Here is a 22221-nt window from a genome sequence, read left to right on the forward strand (position 1 = left end):
ATGCACTTCCTTTGGCAGTGATGGAAAAGGCTCTGAGTTTTTGTTGGACTCTGATTGTCCGATAACTGACACTGATTTCTGAAAATGACCGGGTAGTAGACGGGACAATGAGGCCGTGTGCTGCAGGCAGAACTCTTCCTGCTCCATTGTTCCAAAGACAAACAGGAGCTGTGTAACCCCCGAGGTTTGTGTACGATTTCCATGGTGCCCTGGCATCATTGGAATGGCTTGGAGAAAGTACCCAGCGGCTCTCTGATTAATACCGATTATTGTTCTGTGCATTTCAGGGGTGACCTCCAAATGCAGAACTTTTACAATAGAAATAAACGTATGGGATTCACACACCCCGGCCACACTGTACATCCAGGACGGGCGACACTGCTGTTCACTATGGCAGCTTATCGTATCACCGGCCTGCCTATTGGATTGTGATCAAGTCACGCTGTAAGGTCATCCCAATTCTCCCCTCCGCCTATAAACTACTTATAGCCCTTCTGGTCCCAGTGCTTGAAATACAGTATATTACCAAAAGTATTGGGACGCCGGCCTTTACACTCACATGCCTTTAATGGCATCCCAGTCTTGGTCCGGAGGGTTCAATATTGAGTTGGCTCCGCCCTTTGCAGCTATAACAGCTTCACCTCTTCTGGGAAGGCCGTCCACAAGGTTTAGGAGGGTGTCTATGGGAATGTTTGAGCATTCTTCCAGAAGAGCATTTGTGAGGTCAGGCTCTGATGTTGGACGAGAAGGCCTGGCTCACAGCCTCCACTTTTATTCATCCCAAAGGTGTTCTATCGGGTTGAGGTCAGGACTCAAGTTCCTCCACCCCAAACTCGCTCATCCGTGTCTTTATGGACCTTGCTTTGTGCACTGGTCCTAATCATTTGGTGGATTATGGTGTGGAGGGAGGATTATGGTGTGGAGGGGGAGGGGGGATTATGGTGTGGGGGGTTGTTTTTCAGGGGTTGGGTTGGCCCCTTAGTTCCACTGAAGGGAACTCTTAAGGTGTCGGCATAGCAAGACATTTTTGACAATTTCATGCTCCCAACTTTGCGGGAACAGCTTGGGGACGGCCCCTTCCTGTTCTTGTTCCAACATGACTGCGCACGTTTGGCGAGTTTGGGGTGGAGGAACTTGACTGGTTTGCACAGAGTCCTGACCTCAATTATAATTATTACCAGTCATACAACATTAGAATTCTACTATAGCTTGTGGGCGGAGCATTCGACCGGAAATGTACGATTGCGGCGTCGTACAGTTTAGCTGCTTCGTCGAATCTTCTTGGAACATCCGACGGACACCATTAACCTTCAGTTGACTGATTCGACCTTAATTCAGATTTTCGTACAAATGCATTTTTTTTTTACGAAAACAAAATAAAAACTAATTTCGGAAGTAACAAAATAAAATGTTATTTTTCGAACAAAACCCAAAAATTCTGAAACGCAATATTTCAGTGTGCACGCGTCTAGTAAATTTGCCATGGAAATCCATACCAGACCCAAGTCGCACTCATCTCAAGTCAGATCCTGTTCATTAAAATCGCATGGAAGTTGGATCGATGTCGGACCGAAGTTGCAGGGCAGAATTGGATCGCAAGTCGTGCAACTTTTGTGTCACGGCAGTGGGCACCCCGGCCTTTAAGTTCCGCTTTAATTACAGGTATCATTACCTTTTACCTAACCGTCCCTGAGTGACATAACCCTGTGTGCGCCTATTCTGATACATTGTAGACAGGGGAGATGTCGGGAAGTATCGGCACTGGTAATTGTTATGATTTCCCTTCTGTGTTCTGAGAAGTAATGACAATCTTTGACTTTCACTGCGATTATCTAATTTATATTTTTCTCTTCTATCTCTTGTAGCGCTCTGCTAATCGCTGCCATCTTTGACCGCGATGTGAGCTGCAGAAGAGCCGCCTCGGTAAGTCGTTCTCATCACTCTCTTGGGTTTAACTCGAATGAAATCGAACAAGATCTCATCCACATTGTGCACATCTCCTTATCTATGTTTTTAAAGCAGAACTTCCCCCAAACGTGGCAGTTCTTCCCCGTTTGGGGGAATAAAACGGTGGTAGTTAAATTTATATATATATAATATTAGTGCAATAGTTTATCAAGCAAAAAATCTAAAAACCTGGTAGGATATGAAAGATAAAGTCACGCCAAATAGATGGATAGATACCCAACATGCCAAGCCTTAAAGCGGAGTTCCCCCCATAAATGGAACTTCCCCCCATAAATGGAACTTCCCCCCCATAAATGGAACTTCCCCCCCATAAATGGAACTTCCCCCTGATCAGATTCGGGGCTCCCAGGACAGGCAAGGTCCATAATGACATGGATAAGCAAGTTTGAGGTGGAGGAACTTGACTGACCTGAACAGAGTCCTGACCTCAACCCGATAGAACACCTTTGAAATTAGAGTGGAGACTGTGAGCCAGGCCTTCTCATCCAACATCAGCGCCTGACCTCACATATGCGCTTCTGGAAGAATGGTTAAACATTCCCATAGACCCATTCCATTCCTGCATTTACACCTGAGCGTTTCAAAGTCGCATGGTTTTTACCGCGGTTTTGTTCAGGTCACCAATGTAAAAGGCAGAAAAACGCCTGTAATCTGCCCCAAAGAAGCTCATGTTCATTTTTGAGCTTAGGGTGTTTTTCAGGCGTTTTGCTTCAGGTGATGGGTGCCGTTGAAATTAATGGGATTTGCCTTGTTGGGCATTTTTTCGGGCGTTTAACAAGCGTTTTATGAGATGGAAACGCTCAGGTGTGACTGCAGCCTAAACATTGTGGACGGCCTTCCCAGAAGAGGTGAAGCTGTTATAGCTGCGAAGGGCGGGGCCAACTCAATATTGAACCCTCCGGACTAAAGCCTCGTACACACGATTGGATTTTCCGACAGGAATTGTGTGATGACAGGCTGTTGTCGGATAATCCGACCGTTTGTACGCTCCATCGGACAATTGTCGGATTTTCCGACAACAAATAAGGGATAGAATGCTTTAAAATTGTCCACCACAAATGTGTGTTGTCGGATTATCCAAGCGAGTGTACACAACTCCTAAGTACAAACACGCATGCTCGGAAGCAATGCTCACCATAACACAACGTTGGCTGAAGTTGCCCAAAGTGTGGCACTAAAGAGCTGAAAAACCACATAGTTTTGTGTTTGTTGGCCAACAACTCTTTGCCGTTTTGTATGCAAGACAAGTTCCTGGCCAACGAACGCCCTTCGGACAAAAGTCTGAGGCTTTGTCCGTAGAAAGTCCGATCGTGTGTACCAGGCTTAAGACTTAATGCCATTAAAGCGGAGGTCCACCCAAATTTTTTTTTTTAAAAGCCAGCAGTTACAAATACTGCAGCTGCTGACTTTTAATAAATGGACACTTACCTGTCCAGGGTGCCCGCGATGCCGGCAGCCGAAGCCGAGCAATCAGTCACCTCTCGGCTGCCCCCTGCCGCCACCCTCTGTGAGGGAATCAGGAAGTGAAGCGTTGTGGCTTCACTGCCCAGTTCCCTTTTCCGCAAGCGTGAGCTGCGTGGTGCGCCCTCACTGGTCCCTGCTGTCTCCTGTGGGGGGGCGGGAAGATTTGGACGTGAAGGGGCGTGACTCCTGTGGGAGTCTATTCCTGGAAGTGGGTGCAAATACCGTATTTATCGACGTATACCACGCACTTTTTTCCCCTTAAAATCAGGGGAAAATCGTGGGTGCGCGATATACGCAGATCCCCGCTGTCTCCGACATTGTCAGAGCCGAGTGTACTGCGCACTCGGCTCCGCCCGCAGCCACGCGAGAGGAGCCGGAAATCCGGCTCTGCACAGCGCGCCAAATTCAAACACACAACGGAACGCAACCCCGGGCAAGGTGCGGATGGACACCTCCAAAGCCGCAGACGGACACCCACAAGGCTCGACGGACCCCGCGCAACGCCACAGACGGACGCCGGACAAGGCCGCCAATGGACGCCGGGCAAGACATCCAAAATGTACGTTTTTTTCCCTAAACTTCTCTTCTAAGCTTGGGGTGCGCGCTATACGCTGGTGCGCGGTATATGCCGATAAATACGTTACCTGTATTGCACAGGTATCTGCACCCCCCTCCCCCTGAAAGGTGCCAAATGTGAAGCCAGAAGGGGGGAGGGTTCCAAAAAGCGGAGGTTCCATTTTTGTGTGGAACTCCGCTTTAAAGTTCATGTGTGTAAAGGCAGGCGTCCCAATACTTTAGGTAATTATATATATATATATATATATAATATATATATATATATATATATAATGAGCCTATGAGTTGTATTGTAACTGTACTGGCTGCCCTCGTGTTGTAAAGCACTGTGCAAACTGTTTGCGCCATATAAATTCTGTATAATAATAATATATAAAACTCTTGCACAAATTTGAAACCATTCGATACCTTACAATAAGGACTCCCCCCTGTGCTTAGACTCTGTAGGACCAATATTAGGTATTCTTGTTGCCGTCTGCATTTTCATTCTGTGATTGGAGGGAATGTTATATAACTTTTCAGCACATCTAATAAATGTCACAATGACGGACCTTTGTGCCCAGTGAGGGTTGCACAGAAGCCCCTCTTGCGCCCCTCGTAGTGGGCGCGGTGTGTGTGCCTGACGGGGTGACGTGTGATCGGCGCTCTGCGGGAGGAACGTGAGACCGCGGCTGGTCTCATTCAGCAGCATTCCCATGTGACCGCGGCAATGACAGCATGCCCCGCGGGGCCCGTTCCACACAAAGTGTACTTTATTCCAGAATGTGAAGCCATGGGTCATTTCTTCAGGGCTGTGTTTGTTTTGAATGGATGGGTTGGTGTTTGGTTATAAGCAGAGGTGTCTCATTTTTTGTCTTGTTTGTTCTCTCTGTTCTCCAGGCAGCCTTCCAGGAGAATGTGGGGCGACAGGTACGGTAACTTTTCTCAGCCATTCCTATTAACTCCTTGTGACCGGGCAGAGTGGCATCGCATGGCATGAAGCATGGCCTGTTGTCACGTCTCACGGGGCTCCATGCAGAAGGATATGTCACCAGCACACCAGGGAAGTCCATCAGAGGGTCCCAAGACTTTTATTGACCATCACATCACAGCGACGTTTCGGAGCCCCTTCATCAGGCATGTGACGCGGTCCCGGGGGGCCCAAATCGTCGATGTTCTGTGCTGTGATGGTCAGTAAAAGCGTTGGATCCTTCGATGGAGTTCCCTGGTGCGCTGGTGACAAATCCTTTGCTTTGAGACAATCCGGTGTTCAGCCATTGGTCACTTCAGCAGCTATTTACAGGAACATGTGCGTTGGGAATATTGCATTGGACATGCCGCTACATGGGCGCACTTCCTGTATTTACCACTGGAAACCTTCCATTCCATATGCATGGACATCCATACACTCAACACCTGTACAGTGATTCACAATATACACCTCCCTCCCGTGGACACAAATACATGAGATATGTTAAAAATTCGATACAAAATTGTATTTAATCCGGTAAAAAGTTCAATAAAAACATGTTTGTTATGCATGGATATTAATACTATAGCATGCAAGTTTTTGCCATGATTAGTAATTTAGGTTGACGCTTTTCGCTGAGATATCTGCTTCCTCAGGACCTCTTATCTCATATACAGATAAATGTTAGTGTAATTTCTAAGAACAAAAATACACATATGAATTTCATATCAACGTGTATAAATAACAAACATCAAGAATCGATATCTGAAATATAAACCCCTATCCTCAAGGAGGGAAAACAAAGGGGGGAGGTTATTATGACTAGTTTGCCATATTCAATTTTCCCCTCCCCCCCCCTTTTACCTCTCCTCTCCTCCCCTCCCTTTACCTCCTCTCCTCCCTTCCTTTTGCCTCCTCTCCTCCCCTCCCTTTACCTCCTCCCCTCCCTTTACCTCCTCTCCTCCCCTCCCTTTGCCTCCTCTCCTCCCCTCCCTTTGCCTCCTCTCCTCCCCTCCCTTTGCCTCCTCTCCTCCCCTCCCTTTGCCTCCTCTCCTCCCCTCCTTTTGCCTCCTCTCCTCCCCTCCTTTTACCTCCTCCCCCTCCCCTCCTTTTGCCACCCCCCCTCCTTTTGCCTCCTCTCCCCCTCCCCTCCTTTTGCTTCCTCTCCCCCTCCCCTCCTTTTGCTTCCTCTCCCCCTCCCCTCCTTTTGCTTCCTCTCCCCCTCCCCTCCTTTTGCTTCCTCTCCCCCTCCCCTCCTTTTGCTTCCTCTCCCCCTCCCCTCCTTTTGCCTCCTCTCCCCCTCCCCTCCTGTTGCCTCCTCTCCCCCTCCCCTCCTTTTGCCTCCTCCTCCCCCTCCCCTTCTTTTGCCTCCTTTCTCCCCCTCCCCTCCTTTTGCCTCCTTTCTCCCCCTCCCCTCCTTTTGCCTCCTTTCTCTCTCTCCCCTCCCCTCCTTTTGCCTCCTTTCTCCCTCTCCCCTCCCCTCCTTTTGCCTCCTTTCTCCCTCTCCCCTTCCCTCCTTTTGCCTCCTTTCTCTCCCTCCCCTCGTTTTGCCTCCTTTCTCTCCCTCCCCTCGTTTTGCCTCCTTTCTCTCCCTCCCCTCGTTTTGCCTCCTTTCTCTCCCTCCCCTCGTTTTGCCTCCTTTCTCTCCCTCCCCTCGTTTTGCCTCCTTTCTCTCCCTCCCCTCGTTTTGCCTCCTTTCTCTCCCTCCCCTCGTTTTGCCTCCTTTCTCTCCCTCCCCTTCTTTTCCCTCCTTTCTCTCCTCTCCCCTTCCTCTTGTGGTTAGTAATTTATATTTCAGATATCGATTTTTGATGATATTTGTTATTTATACAAGTTGACATGAATTTCATATGGGTATCTTTGTTCTTAGAAATTACACTAACATTTATCTGTAAATGACATAGGAGGTCCTGAAGAAGCGGATGTCTCCGTGAAACACGTCAACCTAAATTCGTAATTTTTCAAGACTCAATGCTATGCATTTCTCATCCCCCTAGTGGATGGTGATTGGTAGTATCAAGGTCCATGCATGTACAGCATGTTTTTATTGAACTTTTTACTGGATGAAATGCAATTTTGGATTGTTTTTTTAACCTATTATCTCAGGTATTTGTGTCCACTGGAGAAAATCCCACTATGTTTGTGTATATTGTGAATTTAGTTCGGGGATGAGACCCTCCACTGCCACTATTATTTACCTGGAACCCCCCCCCCCCCCCCACACACACACACACAATGTATTTATAGTGTATCCTGCAGTGTACTCTGTTGCTGGCTGTGCAGCGTAAGGCGTATCTTCCTTTATGAGAATGTCTATGGACAAGGGCTAATGCATGCACTCCGGGGCTCTACAGTGTAAAAGGTTCAATTAATCATCTAACAGGCATGTCACGCTGTTTTTTTGGCGGCATGCAGCGCGCTCACTCCTTCTATGCAGCCTTCTGGTTTTGGGATAAACAGAAATGGGCCCTCAGGGCCTTGCATCATTTTTCAGCTATATACTTAAAGTAGAATTCCTGCCAAAAATATCCCCTCCTGCTACCTATGGGGACTAACCTGTGTAAAAATGTATATACTTACCTATGTTCAGACCACCCCAGTCCGGTCACATGATCCAACTCCCCTGTGTCAGCAGGCGGCTGCCGGGGCGAGACGAGGGCTGGGACGTGGCATCCTAGTGATGATTTCACAGCTGTTGTCGAACGCCCTCTGCTCTCTCCTGCAGCCACCGTCGGCCAACAGGGGAATCGCCCAAATCGTCCGGAGCGGGCTGAACACAGGTAAGTATGTGTGTATGTATTATTTTTTTTTTTTACACAGGTTAGTCAGCATAGGTAGCAAAGGGGGTGAGGGGACATTTGTAGGGCTTGTTTACATTTGCATCGACTTTAACACACATTAAAGCACCTACCACTTCAACATGCCTTTTTTATATGTTATTGGTGCTTTTTTGAAGCTTGGCAAATGCCCTGTGTGTTGATTTTCTATTTTGTTTTAGTGGTACCCCTGCTCAGCAGATCCCCAGCTCATTATTACCCCTGTTCAACAGATCTCCAGATCATTAGTACCCCTGCTCAGCAGATCTCCAGATCATTAGTACCCCTGCTCAGCAGATCCCCAGATCATTAGGACCCTGTTCAGCGGATCCCCAGCTCCTTGGTACCCCTGCTTAGCGAATCCCCAGCTCCTTGGTACCCCTGCTTAGCGGATCCCCAGCTCCTTGGTACCCCTGCTTAGCGGATCCCCAGCTCCTTGGTACCCCTGCTCAGGGGATCCCCAGCTCCTTAGTACCCCTGCTCAGGGGATCCCCAGCTCCTTAGTACCCCTGCTCAGGGGATCCCCATCTCCTTAGTACCCCTGCTCAGGGGATCCCCATCTCCTTAGTACCCCTGCTCAGGGGATCCCCAGCTCCTTAGTACCCCTGCTCAGCCTATCCCCAGCTCCTTAGTACCCCTGCTCAGCGGATCCCCAGCTCCTTAGTAACCCTGCTCAGCGGATCCCCAGCTCCCTAGTAACCCTGCTCAGCCTATCCCCAGCTCCTTAGTAACCCTGCTCAGCCTATCCCCAGATCCTTAGTAACCCTGCTCAGCCTATCCCCAGCTCCTTAGTAACCCTGCTCAGCCTATCCCCAGCTCCTTAGTAACCCTGCTCAGCCTATCCCCAGATCCTTAGTAACCCTGCTAAGCCTATCCCCAGCTCCTTAGTACACCCTGCTCAGCGGATCCCAAGCTCATTGGAAACCCTGCTCAGCTGATCCCAAGCTCATTAAGACCCCTGTTCAGCAGATCTGTGCATGGTAACCAATTGGCAACTTCAGCATGTTCCGGGAAACTTTGACAAAAAAAGCCTGGAAGCTGATTGGTTTCTATGCAGAGCTGCACCAGATTTTGCACTCTCCAGTTTTAGTAAATACCAACTGATATGTTTCTATGGAAGAAGAAATCTGGTTAATATGGGCAAAGTTTTTATTGAATTTTTTTTACAGATTCCATTTTATTTTTTTTAGATGTCCCACAGATTGGGAATGAACTTGCTCTTGTCCAACCCGCCCATCTATCTGTAGTCTGTTTAGTTTACATAAAGAATTATCTTCTGTGAAGATGGAAAGCACCAGGAAATTGTGTAATATTTTCTTTCTATGTTAATAGGGTACTTTTCCACACGGGATCGACGTCTTGACCATAGCGGACTATTTTGCCGTTGGGAATCGAGTCAGTTGCTTCCTCAGCATCAGGTAATGTGGAATCCCATGGCTGCTTCTCACAGACCCGCCGGCCTCTATAGAAGGTTGGAGCTGCTGGGTTTTGTGTAGAATCGGCGTGGGCTGAGGGCGCTCTATGCCCGTTATACCCAAATCTGCAGAGTTTGATTGAAAGGTCAAAGGAACCGGGTGAAAGTTTGTTGGTTGAATAGTGGCGGCGTTCAGAAGTCACTGCAGAGGTCGGCTGTCTGAATACTGTAGCCGAATTTCGAGGATTCCTCTGTTGGTGGGCTGAATGGAGTCCTTGTATGGGTAACGCTATATCAGTGGTGTGTTTTTTTTTTTTGGGGGGGGGGGGGGGGGTTGTCAAACAATGCACCCGCCCCCATACACCCACCCCCCGGTCGTTCGGGTGAATCGCAGCGAATCCGCTTCCCTCAAGGCGACAGGGGCAGCGGCTTCTCGTGCGTATCCTCCCTCCTCCTCCAATAGGATCACCTGTCCTTTCTGCCTATCGTGTGACGGGTCTCAGGACCTGCTTCCTGGTTGGCCAGGAGGAGAACCAGTGTGACAATAGCGAAATATTTATTTGCTTTTGTCACACAACTGGGTGGGTTCAGGGCGCAGTGCTCTGCGCCCCAAGCCAAACCTTTTTTTAAGCCAATTGGAGACTCCGGCTCTAATCATGTGCTTCAAAAGATAAATAAACCCCATTGAAATCCATGCATGTAGATTAGGGGGCTGGACGCATGGATGGGGGGGGGGGGGGGGGGCGGCGCCCGTGCGCTCCTAATAGATGGGCCCATGCTGCCCTACATAGATCACCGTTACCTCATAATACACATGGGGACAAAGGAGGGATTCCCCCATCAGCAGTGACTACAATCAAGAGATATTTTCTTTTCTTACACCCGAGGTGGAAGGAAAGAAAATAGATTCTTATGTGGCTTGCCCTAGGGGGTGGAGAGCTGAAATTACACTCTGCAGAGCCCAGTGATGAGAGCTCTGAGAGCTGATTGGAGGGACAGGACACACCCCCTTCACAGAGCACACAGGAACAGATCTGAGAATGTAAATCACAGGCTGTGTGCTGGAGCTCCCTCCCTTGTCATCTTTTATTTTATTTTTTCTCCTGGTGTCAGGAAAACCGGTCAGAAGTGACTCATGCAGAGAAATGACACTTGGTGCTCTGGACCGAGACAAGTACACGCTATAGAGCAGGGGTAGGCAACCTGGGGCCACCAGCTATTGCAGAACTACAAGTGCCATCATGCCTCTGGGAGTAATTGTAACTGCCAACCTTGGAATGCCTCATAGGAAATTTAGTTCCACAACAGCTGGAGGGCCCCAGGTTGCCTACCCCTGCTATAGAAGGATATGCTTTGTTCATATTTCATGTCTGAGGTTTACAACCACTTTAATGAAGAGGGCACTTGTAGACCTCCTAAAATGTTTTGGCTAAAATTATCGGAGGAAACAAATGCAGTACTTTGGTGTTGGACTCGGCAAACGGTTTGGTGCTCCATTCTTCTTTCACTTTGGTAACTTGTACAGGGGTTCTAACCCTTCCATAACCCAACCAAAAGTTGCGTTTGGATCTTTCTTCAGACGCTGATTTGTCATTTTGCTTTCTACTAACAATAATTACTGAGGAGTCTCTTTCACTCTTTTTTTCCGTTTTTTTTTTAGCGTATTTGTCGCTGGTTTCCCAGAATACACTGCACCGATGATCGATCACTTGGTGAAAATGAAGATCAACCACTGGGACGGGTGAGTTCATAATAAATCTATAAAACCTCCAATAAATGGGACTCTGTCGGTGGCTAAAAAAAAAATGAAGCGCCCTTTTCTCTGCAGCAGAAAAGATGATATACCCACCTCTCCGGGGGCCCACGTCTCCGGGGGGCCCACCTCTCCGGGGGCCCACGTCTCCGGGGGGCCCACCTCTCCGGGGGGCCCATGTCTCCGGGGGGCCCATGTCTCCGGGGGGCCCATGTCTCCGGGGGGCCCATGTCTCCGGGGGGCCCATGTCTCCCGTCTTTGCTCCTTCCAAATGTTACAGCATGCGTCAGTCTCTTCGACATTCAACACTTCTGGGAGTGGCAGATGCCTTTGTCCAGTGAGCGTGTCCAATGATTGAGGAGCTCCTTGGTAAACCCCTGAAAAACAACCCCCCATCCTCATCCCCTTCCCCCTTATGGTGTGGGGTGGAGGGGTGATTATGGTGTGGGGGTTGTTTTTCGGGGGTTGGCCTTGGCCCCTTAGTTCCAGTAAAGGCGTCAGCATACCAAGACATTTTGGACAATTTCATTCTCCCAACTTTGTGGGAGGAGTTTGGGGACGGCCCCTTCCTGTTCCAACATGACTGCGCACCAAAATGTAGAAGCTGAAAGGATGGACAGCCGCACTTCCAAAAAAAACCTTAGGTTGTCTTTATTTTAAAAAATAAATTTTTGATGGAAAATGCACTACAAATAACAGCAAAGGGTGGGATACAGCCTACGCGTTTCGCACTGCGATCAGTGCTTAGTCATGGCTACCAGTCCAGAAAACAAGGTCCATAAAGACATGGATGAGTCAGTTTGGGGTGGAGGAACGTGACAGAGTCCTGACCTCAACCCAATAGGAACACCTTTGGGATGAATTAGAGTGGAGACTGTGAGCCAGGCCTTCTCTCCAACATCAGTGTCTGACCTCACAAATGCTCTTCTGGAAGAACGGTGAAACATTCCCATAGACACCCTCCTAAACTTTGTGGACGGCCTTCCCAGAAGAGATGAAGGTGTTATAGCGGCAAAGGGCGGAGCCAACTCAATATTGAACCCTCCGGACTAAGACTGGGATGTCATTAAAGTTCATGTGCGTGTAAAGGCCGGCGTCCCAATACTTTTGGTAATATCGTGTATGTCTGTTGACACACACAGTGGATCTTGGGCTGGCCGCTGAGTGAATGGCTCTTGCTGCTCTCACCGGGTCCAGTGAGGAGGGAGAGAGAGAGAGGGCAGCACCTCTGCTCTTGTGCACAGCGCTGCACCCAGATCAGGCTCGGGTAAGTTTTTTGGGTGGGGGTTGGGGGGGGGGGGGGTAGCTGCACTTAAAAGTTTTTGTACCTTAATGCAAAGATTGCATGAAGGTAAAACACCTGTAGCCTTTAAAACTACGTTAAGCTGGCCATAGAAGGATCGAAAGTCAGACGCTTCAGCAAGGACTATCTCAATGTGTATCATTCTACCTGAATAAGTAGGATTTTGCCGCGTACAGACGATCGGACATTCCGACATCAAAACCGTGGATTTTTTTGCGATCTTGCATACGTTTTGCATACACAAGGTCACACAAATGTTGTCGGAAATTTGCGAACGTCAAGAACGCGGTGACGTACGACACTACGACGAGCCGAGAAAAATGAAGTTCGATGATTCCGAGCATGCGTAGAATTTGTGTGCGTTGAATTGTGTACACACGGTCGGAATTTCCGATGACAAGTTTTGTTGTTGGGAAAATTTGAGAACCGGCTCTCAAATTTTTGTTGTTGGAAATTCCGACCAGCAAACGTCCGAAGGAGCTACACATTTTCGGATTTTCCAACAACAAGGTCACGTCAAACATTTATTGTCGGAAATCCCGAGCGTGTGTACGCGGCATTTGAGTCCAAGCTTTTACTGGCCGCTCTCTGGTATCTGTAGGTGGTGGGGGATGGGTGTTTACTACACAAATAAACTGTTTTTTTTTCCTGGTTATCTAACGTTTTCCTATATTTTAAAGGGTTGACTTAAAGAAACGGTGTTTGGCTGGAGCAGACTGGGAGGCGTGGGATGCGGTCCCTGGGGCGGTATTGATGCCCCGAGCGTTGTATTGTTTGCACGCATTGACTGTTTATAGTAACCTGTGCTGTGCTCTGACATGTTAGGCCACGCTGTCCAAGCGGTGACGGCACCCTCAGGGATCAATGTTTGTGTCTCCAGTCTGCTGGACAGCTTGAAAGGTCAGTGCGCTGCTCCTGGGATCAGCTTGTCCCTCTGTCATCATCATGGGCACTGGATGAGAGCCGCAAACTAAAGGCTTTAGATACAAGTTTATGTGGCTTTTCCTGAATCCATTCTGCAGAGCTGATATAAGTAAAAAAATAAACTCATTTGTGTGGATATATTTTTTTAAAGCGGACCTTTTTCGATCTTTCCATCTATGAAATCTTCTGCCCTTGTTGTTTTATCTTTGGATAGTAAAACACTTCCTATTTCTTTTCTGGTCATTAGCCTAGGCTTATTACATCATGCACAGCTCTCTCTCTCACTCTCGTGAGAGTTTGCCAGGAAGGGAGGGGGGGATGAGTCATAAGAGGGCCAATGAGTGCTGGAGGTTTCTTCTGACACCCCAGTAGAAGCCAACCAGACTCCTGGGCTCTGGATAGAGGTTCTCCTAAAACCCTGATAGGAGCCCATCTGATTCATGAGACCTCCTGTCGCCTGACTGGCGCCCCTCTGACCCCTGGGTGAGAGCTCCTGACACCTGGTACAAGACCTGTCTCCTGGCTGGGGCATCTCTGACCCCTGGGTGAGACCTCATGTCTCTTGATTCCTGGCTGGTGCTCCCCTGACCCTTGGGTGAGACCTCCTGACACAAGACCTGTCTCCTGGCTGGGGCATCTCTGACCCCTGGGTGAGACCTCATATCTCTTGATTCCTGGCTGGCGCACCACTGACCCCTGGGTGAGAGCCCCTGTTTCCTGACTCCTGGTACAGGACCTGTCTCCTGGCTGGGGCATCTCTGACCCCTGGGTGAGACCTCATGTCTCTTGATTCCTGGCTGGCACCCCTCTGACCCCTGGGTGAGAGTTCCTGGCTGGCACCCCTCTGACTCCTGGGTGAGAGTTCCTGCCTCTTGATTCCTGGCTGGCGCCCCACTGACTCCTGGGTGAGAGCTCCTGTCTCTTGATTCCTGACTGGCACCCCTCTGACCCCTGGGTGAGAGTTCCTGGCTGGCACCCCTCTGACTCCTGGGTGAAAGTTCCTGACTCCGGGTACAAGACCCGTCTCCTGGCTGGGGCATATCTGACCCCTGGGTGAGACCTCATGTCTCTTGATTCCTGACTGGCGCTCCCCTGACCCTTGGGTGAAACGTCCTGACACAAGACCTGTCTCCTGGCTGGCGCCCCACTGACTCCTGGGTGAGACCTTATGTCTCTTGATTCCTGGCTGGCACCCCTCTGACCCCTGGGTGAGAGTTCCTGCCTCTTGATTCCTTGCTGGCACCCCTCTGACTCCTGGGTGAAAGTTCCTGACTCTTGGTACAAGACCCGTCTTCTGGCTGGGGCATCTCTGACCCCTGGGTGAGACCTCATGTCTCTTGATTTCTGACTGGCGCTCCTCTGACCCCTGGGTGAGACCTCTTGTCTCCAAACTGGGAGCTCTGAGCTATCCTCTCAGGCTTGAGTGTAGAACGACCCTGCACAGCTGTGTACTCACACGTGCTACAGGCACCCAGTAAAATCCAGACACAGAATTGTCTTGTGAAATTTTGCCAGGAGGGGAGGGGGGATGAGTCATTAGAGGGCCAATGAGAGTTGCAGAGCTGGAGGTTTCTTCTGACACCCCAATAGGAGCCTCTGAGTAGAGGTTTTCCTGGACCAGCACCTGGCTCAGGCTCTCAGCTAGCCAGAGCCAGCCGCTCCCACCCCCTCCACATCCCATCAGACTCCTAAACTCTGGATAGAGGTTCCCCTGACACCGCAATAACGGTCCACCAGACTCCTAGGCTCTGGATAGAGGTTCTTCTGACACCCTGATAGGAGCCCACCTGATTCATAAGACCACCTGTCTCCTGACTGGGGTGCCTCTGACCCTTGGGTGAGACCTCCTCTCTCCTGCCTGTGGTGCCTCTGACCCTTGGGTGAGACCTCCTTTCTCTTGATTCCTGGCTGGCGCCCCTCTGACCCTTGGGTGAGACGACCTGGCTGGGGTGCCTCTGACCCCTGGGTGAGAGCCTCTGTCTCCTGACTCCTGATACAAGACCTGTCTCCTGGCTGGGCCATCTCTGACCACTGCGTGGGACCTCATGTCTCTTGATACCTGGCTGGCGCCCCTCTGACCCCTGGGTGAGACCTCGTGTCTCTTGATTCCTGGCTGGCACCCCTCTGACCCCTGGGTGAGACCACATGTCTCTAGATTCTTGGCTGGCGCCCCTCTGACCCCTGGGTGAGACCGCCTGTCTCCAAACCAGTAGCTCTGAGATATCCTCAGGCTTGTACAGCTGTGTACTCACACGTGCTGCAGGGACCCAGTAAAGTCCAGACACAGGATTGAAGGTTTTGTCACACCCAAGACACTTTAGAACCCTAAACAGGCCCCAATCTAGGACTATAGAATATCTAAAAAAACGTCTTTCTCTGCTCAGAAACCAAAGTCTCGAAGCCTCTGAAACCCCCCTCCCTTCCCTGACTGGAGCGCTGGGCTGTGGAGGAGATTGGAGTGGACGGCTCAGGCTCTCAGTGGCTTGCTGAGAGGCTGACCTGAGTACCGATCCAGGCATGTGGGCGGATCCAGACTTCATCATCGCGATCTTGCTCAAGCCTTGACCGGCTCTGTGATGTCAGCCAACAGTGGGCTTCAGCCCGTTGTTGGCTGAAAACGGGTCATAGGAGTGCAGAACGGACTTCACTCCTGTGATCCACAGCAGAAGTACAGCCAAATGAGCTTTCCCCGTACTTCTCCTTTTATGCCTCAATGTGAACCCGGCATCATTTTCTCCTGGATTCTGACAGTGGCCGGGTCTCACACAGGATAAATCTGTCTCACACCTGTCCAAAGCTGGTGCAGTTGGCTGCCCGGAATTGGAGGCACGCGGGTCGCAAATGCCCTGAAAGGCAGCCTGATTTGCCTATAATTCTCTCGCTAGTTTGCTTGATAAATGCCCCCCCATAATATCTTGTGTGTCTAATGAGATTGCTGTTAACCCCCCCCCCCCCCGTGTCCTCTTGTCTAATGAGCTTGCAGTTACCCCCCCCCCCCCCCCCCCCCGTGTCCTCTTGTCTAATGAGCTTGCAGTTACCCCCCCCCCCCCCCGTGTCCTCTTGTCTAATGAGCTTGCAGTTACCCCCCCGTGTCCTCTTGTCTAATGAGCTTGCAGTTACCCCCCCCCCCCCCCTCTTGTACTGTAAGGCCTGCAGACGTCCTTTATAATCAGTGACACAAATCAATTATCACGCAGTAAATACGACCCGCAGGGCTGGCTCTGGTTACAGTACAGCGTCCCGGACACTGCAGCCACTCACCTGTGGAAAAAAGAAAACCAAAACCAGATAAACAGGTGTAACTGAAAATACCACAAATCTCAGGTGAAGAATAGTACTGCCACCAGCAACATTCTTGTCATGTATACAATATCTGCAGCAAGAGAATGAAACGAGCCTGCAGGTCATACAAGGTTACACAAACATGCACTGCACTTATTGTTATAGCAATATGCCTGTCTATGTAATAATAATGTGTTGTGACACCAGAAAATCATAAATAACCGCGGCGAGAATTTTGGGGGACATGTCGCATTGGACGTGTCTGAACACAGAAAGCAGCCAATCGAGTATTAAAGGAGAAGTACGGGGGAAAGCTCGTTTGTCTGTACTTCCCCCTATGGATCAGTCCGTTCTACCCTCCTGTGACCCGTTTTCAGCTAAAGCCCGCTGTCGGCTGATGTCACAGAGCCAGGCAAGATCGAGACAATGCAGTCGGGATCCATCCACATGCCTGGACCAGCACCTGACTCTCAGCTAGCCTGCATACTAGCACATTATGCTATTGTCTTGCAGGTTTTTTTTTTGCCGTGGTTTACTATCGCTTTAAGGCTGCACTGGTGGGCGCTGTTGAGGCTGCACTGGTGGGCGCTGTTGAGGCTGCACTGGTGGGCACTGTTGAGGCTGCACTGGTGGGCGCTTCTGATTCTGCACTGATTGCACCTGATAAGCTGTACTGTCAGGGCACTAATGGGCCGTACTGATAGGCAGGCCCGGACTGGGACAAAAAATAGGCCCGGGCATTTTAGACTGAGTAGCCCCGGGGGGGGGGGGGGGGCGGGGCGGTTAATGATGTGATGTGGTGTTCCAGCACCTTGTACCTCTGGACCCCTTTACATTACACAGCACCCTGCACCTCTGGACCCCTTTACATTACACAGCACCCTGCACCTCTGGACCCCTTTACATTACACAGCACCCTGCACCTCTGGACCCCTTTACTTTACACAGCACCCTGCACCTCTGGACCCCTTTACTTTACACAGCCCCCCACAGTTTGTTACACAGACAACCCCCCTGCATGTTAAACTGGGGGAGACGTGACATGCGGCCCACCGGGCATATGCCCGGTATGCCTTATGGCCAGTCCGGGCCTGCTAAAAAGGCACTAATGGGCCACAGTGATGGAGCACAAATGGGCCGTACTGATGGGGCTGCACAGATATGATCGGGGAACGGATTCAGTGTAAAGAATGTACTGAGAGTCTTGCCGGTTATCACTTCTCCTTTCCTCACACAAGACACAGCATGTGAGCAAAGGACTGCCGACAACCGGCAAGTCTATTTGTATCCAAAGGACACAGCAGTCACAGCGCACGCTTGATGCACCCCCCAAGGGGTGGGGTTCTGGGTGGGCGTCTATGCGCACCCCCTTTTCAGAACTAGAGAGCTGCGCCGTAGCTGTATTTCGGCTATAACACGGCTGTTCTAAAACTTCCCCACTCAACTGTATATTGTCATTGGGTGAAGAATTTCCATCATCGGCTCTAGAGCGTCCACGAGAAATTAAAGCGGTTTGGCTGGAGTTGGCTTTAATTAACTATCCCCAAAAAACGATGACTTAATAAACCATTGTGATTGGTCCCGGAGGACTGTATTAGACAGTAAAGCTTTTCCCTTTCCTCGGGTTCTTTAGCCCATTTGATGTTGTTGTGTATAGAAGGCTCCTGTGATCTCTGCCTCCTCTATACACAATAGCCGCTTTTATCCCGTCCCTCTGACATCATATATTTTGCCTTTTTGTGGCAGTTATTAACTCACACCTAAGTTCCCGAGCGCCGTCCCTTCATCCTAAAACCCCAATAAAACCGCGTGCTTTGACTCCCATCCGACACTTGTGACTTTCCTCCTCGCCGATCGTCATTGTTTATTGTTTTCATCAATTCGCTTTAATGATCCAAGTCGTTGTGGAAGCGACATTACACCTGTCATTGCCTGAATCTGAGCCGCTTTCGTCTTCAAAGACTTAATTGTGTTCAGCTTCTTCCGTAGAAACTAATAATAAAATGTCTCCTTTGCTGGGCTGGTTTAGGCAATTTTCTAATCTTTATATCATATTGCCGTTTTATACAAAAAAAAAAATATATTTGTGATAATACTCATTTATTTTTATCATAGTAGTCTTCCTAAAAGGGAAAGAAATATAAGTAAACGTACAGCCAAGGCGAATGACACAAATATTATTTTTTTACAAAGTCTGCTGCTTCAGTGTTTTTTGTGTTTTTTGTCAGTATATTGGATACTGAAGAACAGTGGAACCTCGGATTGCGAGTAACATGCGTTTCGCAATACGAGCATTGTATTTTTTAAAATCCTAACTCGGTTTGTGAGTGTTTTCTCGCAAAACTAGCAGGATTCCGGCCAAAGCGGTGTGCAGTACCACGTTTGGCCTGGAGTGGGGGGGGGGCGCCGGAGCCGAACAGTACCGATCCCAGCAAATGTTCGGAATAGCATGAAAATACTCTGTTTCCGAGGTCTGCCGAGATGTTCTCGGGCCTTTCCGGCTGTTTCTGAGGTCCCCCCCCCCCACCTCCGGCCACATGCGGTATTGCATGCCATTGAAGTCAATTTGGAACAAATTATTTTAGTTTCCATTGACTTCAATGGGGAAACTCGCTTTGATATGCGAGTGCTTTGGATTACGAGCATTCTCCTGGAACAGATTATCCTCGTAATCCGAGGTTCCACTGTATAATTATAAGCATTTCATAAGTGTCAAAGGCCTTTATTGACAATGACATGAAGTTTATGCAAAGAGTCAATATTTGCAGTGTTGACCCTTTTCTCTTCCGTTCATAGACGGACACAGCCTTCTTTGACATTAGGGTTATGCTTCTTCCTACCAGGAGAGTTTAGGCAGAATTTAACAGCACTTAAAGTGTTCTTTTTCAAGACTTCTGTAATTCCCCCCGACATGCTACCAACCAACTTCTGGGCCACATCCTGACTGATGGCCGTCCATTCTTGCATAATCAATGTTTGGAGTTTATCTGAATTTGTGAGGGGGGGGGGGGGGGGGTTTTTTCCCTGGCCTCTTAGGGATTGACCACAAGTTTAATTATGAAGAATAGATTGGGGGGAAACGAAACGTATTAAACAAATCTGTTTTCTCTGCAGCGTCATACGAGAGCTTACCACAAAGACCCTTCACAACCTAACGCCGATCGCACCCGAATACATGATTAAAACCGGTAAGAACCTATTTATATCTGATATGACTGAAGATTTAATTATTTTTGTTTAATTTCAAAAGTCAATATAAAGGAATGGTAAAACGCTTTTGGGTTTAACTAATCATCATCTTTTTGGTGTAATTCTCCTTTTAGGGGGCGTGGCAGGGGGTGTGTCCTTTGCCTACATACTTTTGCTAATAGGTGTCTTTCATTCCCATCTCATAAAGTTGGGAGGTGTGCAGAAAGTACAATCAATGATGTGACATTTTGTATTGCAGTGCTGCCTCAGCTCCTCCCTTTGGCTACCGGCACGGATTTGCACACACGCCATGGCGCCATCTTGGCCTGTGCTGAAATCACCCATGCACTTTATAAGCTGGCGGTTCAGAGTAACAGGTAACAGAATTTTTACATTTTTATCTTTCTATTGTTTGTATTGCCTGATCTTCAGATGGACATACCATGTGTGGCCAAATCATCCATAACTACACAGACCGTCCCCTCCAAATAATTGAATAGAGATGTTCCCAGTGAAGGGTATAAAGCCAGATCCATAAAGACATGGTGTGGCCAGCTTGGTGTGGAGGAATTTTAGTGTCCTGTACAGAGCCCTGACATTAACCCTTTGGGATAAATTTTGGGAACACCATTGGGATGAATTGGAGACCCGATGGCTCTCCAGGTCTTCTCATCCAATATCTGTACCTGACCTCACAAATGCTCTATTGGCTGAGCGGGTATGCGAAGCAAGTTAAATTTTTTCCAAAGCTGCCCAGTAGGGTTGGGGTCAGGGCTCTGTACGGGTCACTTGAGTTTCTCAGAAATCATCAAGACATAGTTTGACCCATTTGCTGAGGAGGAACTCGCATGTACAGAGCCCTGACCTGAACCCTACTGAACACCTTTGGGATAAATTAGAGCTGAATGCGAGTCGGAGCTTCTCATCTAACATCGGTACCTGAGCTCACAAATGGGCACAGATTCCCACAGACGCCCCCCAAAATGTTATGGTAAGCCTTCTCAGTAGAGTGGAGGTTGTTATAACCACAGAGAAAGGTCAACTCCAGAATAATGCCCATGGTTTTGATATAGGATGTCCAACAAGCTTATATGCAGTGGGTCTGATGGTTTAGTGATCAGGGGTCTCAAACTGGCGGCTCTCCAGCTGTTGCGAAACTACAAGTCCCATCATACCTCTGCCTGAGGGAGTCACGCTTGTAATTGTCAGCCTTGCAATGCCTCATGGGACTTGTAGTTTAGCAACAGCTGGAGGGCAACCAGTTTGAGATCCCTGGTCACTAAACCATCAGACCCACTGCATATAAGCTTGTTGGACATCCCATATCAAAACCATGGGCATTATTCTGGAGTTGACCTCTCTCTGTGGTTATAACAACCTCCACTCTACTGAGAAGGCTTACCATAACATTTTCGCACTGTGGTTTTATGTTATTCATTTCACCATCTGCCAACCGCTCAAGGTAAATATACTGTGAGCCAGCGGCAGGTGCAAGCTCAACCACGTACCTGTACGTCGGGCCTGGGTTTAGGGTTCGCCCCTCCCCTGCCGACCCATGCTGTGATTGGACACGGCACGAGTTTGGCAGCAGATTTCAGCCAATGATTTTGGCTGAAATCAGCTGATTGGCTGTGTCCAATCACACACAGAGTTCTGTGTTTACAAACACACAGAGCTCTGTGTGCTTAGGAAAAGTGATCTGGCTGGTGAAAATACCACCAAAAGAAAAGCTCTATTTGTGTGGAAAAAATATATACGTATTTATTGGGGTACAGCATTGCACGACCGCGGAATTCTAGTTAAAGTAGCGCAGTGCTGAATAGCAAAAAATGGCCTGGTCATGAATGGGGGGGGGGGGGGGGTATCCTCATTGACTGGGCTATATTGTGTCTATGGAGTCTCTTCATGCACTAAATGTAACAATCACACTTCAGGGCACTAATATTTATCAATTAATTCCTAATATCGTTTGCAGAACCGTAGCGGATTTCCTGGATAAAGAGACTCTGCAAAGTTTAATAGCGATTCATCCGAAGGTGAGTCATTGTTCATATTTGGGGGGGGGGTCTCAGTTTACCCCAAAAATATAAGAAGCACCCACATGCCCCTTCACCCACATTGTGTTTAGAGATTCTCAAACGATATTTAGGACCCCTTTCACACTGGGTCCGCATTTGTAGTAAAGCGCCGCTCATTTTAGCGTCGCTTTACCGCTCTATAACGTGTTATACTTACCTGCTCTGTGTAATGGTTTTGCACAGAGCAGCCCAGATCCTCCTCTTCGATGCTCCTGGCCCCTCCCACCTGTTGAGTGCCCCCACAGCAAGCATCTTTCTATGGGGGCATCAGAGCCGAGTCACAACTCCATGTGTCCCTCTCTCTCTCCTCGTTGGCTCACTGAATTTGATTGATGGCAGCCACAGCCAATGCCACACACTGTCGTCTCAGCCAATGAGAAGTGAGAGTCTCAGGCCTTGCCGAGACACTCCTGCATCATCACTGGATAGAGAAGGGGCTCAGGTAAGTATTAGAGGGGCTGAGCACAGAAGGCTCTTTATCTTAATGCATAGAAGGCATTATGAT

At 49.0% G+C, this 22221-nt stretch overlaps 1 protein-coding gene across 2 annotated transcripts in view; it reads left to right on the forward strand.

Annotated features, from left to right (window-relative positions):
* The window catches only part of TBCD (tubulin folding cofactor D), a 205591-nt gene that overhangs the window by 120914 nt on the left and 62456 nt on the right, over positions 1–22221 (forward strand). For both annotated transcript variants that reach the window (XM_040331075.1, XM_040331073.1), the window contains exons 16-22: positions 1866–1923; positions 4888–4917; positions 9106–9191; positions 10848–10928; positions 19564–19637; positions 19898–20015; positions 21614–21674. In XM_040331075.1, coding sequence (XP_040187009.1) covers positions 1866–1923; positions 4888–4917; positions 9106–9191; positions 10848–10928; positions 19564–19637; positions 19898–20015; positions 21614–21674 — 508 coding nt within the window. The remainder of the gene's footprint in view (positions 1–1865; positions 1924–4887; positions 4918–9105; positions 9192–10847; positions 10929–19563; positions 19638–19897; positions 20016–21613; positions 21675–22221) is intronic.

Source organism: Rana temporaria, chromosome 12, assembly GCF_905171775.1.
Source record: "Rana temporaria chromosome 12, aRanTem1.1, whole genome shotgun sequence".
Classification (NCBI taxonomy): domain Eukaryota; kingdom Metazoa; phylum Chordata; class Amphibia; order Anura; family Ranidae; genus Rana; species Rana temporaria.